The sequence below is a fragment of the Morone saxatilis genome, unplaced genomic scaffold, assembly GCF_004916995.1.
Source record: "Morone saxatilis isolate NCDOM2014 unplaced genomic scaffold, NCSU_SB_2.0 Contig10, whole genome shotgun sequence".
Taxonomy (NCBI): domain Eukaryota; kingdom Metazoa; phylum Chordata; class Actinopteri; family Moronidae; genus Morone; species Morone saxatilis.
In genome coordinates, this window is record NW_023339652.1 from 16900390 (window position 1) to 16906166 (window position 5777).

Consider the following 5777-nt stretch of genomic DNA (forward strand, 5'->3'; position numbering starts at 1 on the left):
ATACACCTCACACTCCTACAGTTTCTGCTCATTCTTATCAATTTGGTTGGTGTTGGTTTAAATTTGAAGGAAGGCTTCATTCCTGTTGGCTCTCTGTTGTGTCCACTTTGTGGAGGAAAGACATTAAAGGTCAGTTATGTTTTCAGATGAATGAATGAATCTGAAGCTGTTTAACTTTCACACCAGGAATCTGACTATCAGAGTATGAGTGTGTCTTATTGTATGCTGCATAGATGAATTTTGGAATACAAGTCCTGTATTTGGCAGCTTTTTTCTCAAACAGTCTTGGTTCCTGCAACGCACAGACTATTTTTACCCTTGAAGTGCACGGCAGAGCACCGCAGCCAACCTTTAGCAGTGTGTTTCCCATCCTGAAAAGCTACTTGATTTCCACTTCATAACAATGACCTCTCCAGTCCTGTCCTGTCTGTCCCGTCTACATCCTCCCTATCCTGCCCAATTGGTACAATATATTCCAATGCTCTATGGGGGCGGATAGCCTCCACTGAAAGTTGCGGCTTACAGATATCAGTAAGAACAATGGTCAAGGATAAGGCAGGCGTCCAGCAGTTGTGCGAAACAGGGACTTCATCATAATTGCTGTTAATAATTACAGTCGTGATAAGCAGCAGAGGTGGCATTTATTGATGGCAAGGCCAAGCAAGGTCCCAGTTGATCTCCAGGAGCAAGAGGAGGAGGAAGAGAGAGTGAAGAGTTTGGATTTGAGACAGAATAGGACACTGTCAGGTATGTTGCACAGACTGCTATACAGTACATGAGGATAGGAAAGTTACTGGAAAAATAAAACTCACTCAGCAAAGATTTTGAGTGTGAAATCTTTGAACATCAGAGGATCTCTGTAAGCTGGAATGCTAAAGATGCTAATAACTAAATCTGGGAAAAGTCAGGGAGCTGAGACATTTCAGTATTAAAATTCAAAAGCAGCCTCTCTGGTGTTGATCTGGTTCTAGAGCTCAAATACAGCCTGACAAAGCTCCCCCCAGGACAGTGCAGGTCCTGACCTGGCTCATGTGCCCTGCCTGTATTTGAGGGTCTGGACCTTTGTTGTTTGCTGTTAATGTTCTTTGATAAGTGATGTTCAAAGGCAAGACAGGATCCTCTCACTAACCTAATGTCATTAATGGATCTTAGAGCAACATAGAGAGGAAGCAGCGTTCGTCCGGGCAGCAGAGGCAAGATGATGCGACCGGGAGTGAAGCAGTATGTGGTGACCAGGTCGCTGTACTCGGAGGAGTCCTTCTTGGAGGAGCATGACAAGGTCTACAGGCACCGCAAGACCATGCTGGACCACATCAAGCAATACTTCACGTAAGGAGCATGCAATGCTTTTGGCTTTTGTTTCCTGTGTGATTTTTTACTTTTGGGACAATTAACCCTTGAGGTCTGTCCTTAATGGATGTTAAGATGATGAACTTGAAGGGAACAGAGTGGAAAAAGTTGAGCTCCTGGGTCCAAGTGTTTTCATGAGTCATAGAGCCTTTTTAATTTTATACATGTACTGTATACATACAGTACTTTCATATATTATTTTAACTTTTGGATCAGCTTATATAGTTTTTACAATTATGATGGTTGAGCTCAAGCTTTGTAAAGTTGTTTCTTGCTTCACCTACTTTAATATTTTAATAAATAACCCTGCAGCTTAATGCATAAGGTACAATCCTCCATATAACACATAAAACATTTTATCTGGTTAATTCATATAGACAAAATTAAATACCGTACAGTGAGGAGACAGGAATATAAGGAATATTCCAAAGCATACACTAAATACAGCGCAATCACGCTTGAGTCTGTTTTTAATATTTCATCAGGTACTACAGTAGAGCTTCAGAGGGTGAGTGATCGCTTTATTTATCTGTTTAACATGGACTCTATATTTCTTTCTGCTATTGTGCCGTTGCAGATGTGATGCCAAACGAGCCAAGAACGCTGCTCTGTCTCTTCTGCCGGTCATTGGCTGGATGAAAATGTACCGAATCAAAGAGTGGTTGCTCAGTGACATTGTGTCTGGTATCAGCACCGGACTGGTAGCAGTCCTGCAAGGTAAAATGTAGGATAAGCCTAAATGTAACCCTGCAAGTCTTTCTTCATGTCACTGGCAAATATAGGAAACTAAATATCATACGAGTCTCTCTGTTCTGTATGTTTCTGACACCACTAATGCAACATGTTGTTATAAGTAAAAGTCAAACATTTTTAACTCAAGTTTGATTCCCTTGGGATACCAGTAAGGATTCTCATCCTTTTTTCTGATTGGTCAGGAAGGTGGAATTGTGAACCTCCCACACTGTATGAGGTCACAGTACCCTCTGGCTGCTGGCAACATCACATGACTCACATGTCACAGAGGTCTTACTGCTGACCAACGGTAGAGTTAACAGTGACAGGGACTGCCTTGGTCACTCCAAAGTGGGGAAAAATAACAGATTTGAACAAAACTTGACACAGAAATGATGCATTTTGACAATATTACAATATGAGGTAGACCAGGGATACTCAATTTGCTTTTCCTGGGGGTCAGTTTTGAAAAATCACAGAAGAAAAGGGGCCAGTTAATAAACATATATTAATAATTGTTACCAGATAAAAATTAATAAACATTAGGATCGTTGATGTGGCAGAATAAGACGACTTTTCTTGCTACCACGCTGCACTGAAGCTAGCATGTTTTGACTTATAATGGTGCCTGATATTAGCGACCTTGCATACAGCAGTTGTCATTTTAAACACAGTGGTTTGGTTACCAAGAGGTAAATCCAGCTGCACGTCAGGTGTGTGTGAACTTTTCCCTGAAATCAAGTATCACCCCTTCTGGGCACTGCACAGCCAAGGGACAATGAACATTTACTAATTGGTTTGAATCAATTTATTTTGGCTCTCAATTAGAAAATAGTTGGCAGGTCGTGAGTTGGGTATCACAGCTACTCTAACTGTAAAATGAAGATAAAACTTAGTTATCAGTAGCCTCATTCCCACTGCATGACCTAACCAAAGGGAGTGGACAAATGCATCTTCAATCACACAGTGGATGGTATCGGTAGAAAACTGTGTTTGAACATTCCTCGAGGGGGAGATGAATCGTGTTACTGATTTGCCTCAAGGGCTCCGACGTCATTAGCGGTGGTCGATGTGTTGTCATGCCACAAAATGAGCTTCTGTAAATACCTGTACCTTTGAACATGAGTAAAACGCATGAATGTCTGAATGTGAGTCAGAAGCAGACTTAAAATCTTAACTTATAATATATGATAAGTTTACAGGCAGCCTTTCATCTGCTATCTGAGTTGTTTAGAATGATAATGCTAATGCTAAATACTAATGTACAGTATGGGGGAAGGTCAGGGTTAGTATGCAAACATACCCTGAATTGTTCCATCATTTGTCCTATATACAGTATTGGTAGTAGTAGTTTTAAGAAAGTAAAAAAAAAAATTCTCTTCAACTAAGATATTTAAAAGAAATTATCCTTTTTCAGTTTTAATACTACTTTAACTTTAATAGTAACCATAGCTGATAGCGGCTATCTAATCACACCAAAGTGTTATTTGAAAAGTGTATTTGCTTTATCTGAGAAGTGAAGTGAAGGAAACAAGAGTATCACACTGTAATTTTTTTTGTGTGTTTCAGGTCTGGCTTACTGTCTCCTGGCCTCTCTGCCACCCTGGTACGGACTCTTCTCTGCCTTCTTCCCCGTTGTCATTTACTTTTTCCTGGGCACCTCCAGACACATCTCAGTGGGTAAGGCCAGTATATAGAAACATATCTATGTATAATTGTGGCCACAGCTCAGCTAATCTGCTATCCTCTTTCTGTCTCTCTTTGCAGGTCCGTTCCCAGTCTTGTGTCTGATGATTGGATCGGTAGTTACCAGGTTGGTCCCGGACGAGGGTCCCCCTGCCAATATCACTGGGTTCGAAGGCCTGACCAGAGACGAGCAGAGAGTGCTGGTGGCTTCTTCTGTGACCTTCCTCGCTGGTATCATGCAGGTGAAACACATTCACTGCAACCCTCCAATCCCTTTAACAGCGTCAGGGCAAATTACTTTGACAGAGCAGAGGGAGAGCTGGGAAATTGTGCAATTTAAACAGACTGAGATTGGAAGAGTGCGCTTGGTTAGTGATCATGGAGTGAGGCATGTCAAGGCATGTTGAGGCATGCTTCACTCCATTTGTAGTTGTGCACGTTATATGCCAACATTATATATGTGATTCTTTAGTTTTTTTAACTACACAGAAATTCTCTTTGCAATGCATGAGCCGGATGGTATATAAGTATGAAGTTACTAGCATTATAGTTACATACACATACAATCACAACCATAGTTGGAAGAGCATTGCTTTCTAATGTACGCTCTTCCCTGCACCTGGATCTGAAAACTCCTCTAAATCCAGACGTAGTGTTCTGTTACAGATCGTGACCTGTCTGTACATGGAGGAAAGTTATAGTGGGTTTTCATAGACTACCACATCATCATCATGATCTCTCTGTCTCTTCCAGCTGGCAATGGGTGTCATGCAGGTGGGCTTTGTTGTCATGTACCTATCTGACACGCTGGTGTCTGGCTTCACCACAGCAGCTGCTGTCCACATCCTGGTGTCCCAGCTCAAGTTTGTGTTGGGGCTGCAAGTCCAAGGCATCAGTGGTCCGCTTGCTATCATATACGTAAGTACAGAAAAGTTCAAAACTTTCCCACAGTTTATGACAATCTGAGTGTCACAGGATCTATTAGACCTGACTTTTTTGTCTTTTTCAGACCCTGGAAATCATCTTTAATAAGATAACCTCCACCAATGTGTGTGATGTGGTGATCTCCTTGGTTATCATGGTGGTGGTGTTCATTGTGAAAGAGCTAAATGACAGATTCAAATCCAAGCTGCCAGTACCCATCCCTATAGAGGTTATCATGGTGAGCAACATTGCGTAACATTGATCCTTATGTTTGCACACCTGAGGTGATGAAAGCGTGTCCGTTATGTAAACATTAATGATAACATTGATAATATGTTGTTGTGACTTTTTATGATGTTGGACTGGAGGCCGTCCAAAGAAATGCAGTTTAATTGGCAACTTTTGCCCTTGGGTGTGAATGTGAGCGTGAATGATATTTCATCTCTGTGTGTCAGCCCTGTGATGAACTAATGTCGCCTAATATCAAATGGGAACCCTACAAATGATAAGCGCTCATAGATAAGAGATAAACAGGTCACAATCTGTAAACCAGAAGTTAATAAATATCTCTAATTTTGAAACTAATCCTACGATTCAAGCTTAACAACTTCTGTCCATTGTGTTATTTCTTCTCTAGACTGTCATTGCATGTGGCGTGTCCTACGCTTTTGACTTCAAGACAAGATATGGCATTGATGTTGTTGGCCATATTCCAAAAGGGTAAGACATTTTGCACAATAGCTAAAAGCAAGGAATTTGGTTTGTTATTTGCGTAGTTATACCATCAGCGATGGATTCAGCAATGGATTCTCGCACTAGTCCCAGACCAATCCCGGATGATCTTTTTCCTTGTTAAACTTTCTGTCAGTGCTCCTGGTATTATCTATCATGCCAATCAATATCAAACATGCTGGATATTTTTGATATTTTTGATGACAATGCTGCAGCCATGTCACTGACTGTATAAATGTCAAAACAGAAATAACAGATGGAAAAAGTAAGAGGACTGAGATTAAAGTCAGAATTTCAGAAAAAACTGAAAGGCATTTGTCCAAACTGTTTGTTGGTAAATGGTAAATGGTAAA

General features: G+C 41.0%; 1 protein-coding gene across 1 annotated transcript in view; it reads left to right on the plus strand.

Annotated features, from left to right (window-relative positions):
- Positions 1-545: 545 nt before the first annotated feature.
- The window catches only part of LOC118336227 (chloride anion exchanger-like), a 13957-nt gene continuing 8725 nt past the window's right edge, over positions 546-5777 (plus strand). Inside the window, exons 1-8 of the mRNA XM_035672833.1 lie at positions 546-747; positions 1153-1329; positions 1928-2067; positions 3652-3762; positions 3850-4010; positions 4522-4686; positions 4778-4930; positions 5330-5412. Coding sequence (XP_035528726.1) covers positions 1199-1329; positions 1928-2067; positions 3652-3762; positions 3850-4010; positions 4522-4686; positions 4778-4930; positions 5330-5412 — 944 coding nt within the window. The 5' untranslated portion in view covers positions 546-747; positions 1153-1198. The remainder of the gene's footprint in view (positions 748-1152; positions 1330-1927; positions 2068-3651; positions 3763-3849; positions 4011-4521; positions 4687-4777; positions 4931-5329; positions 5413-5777) is intronic.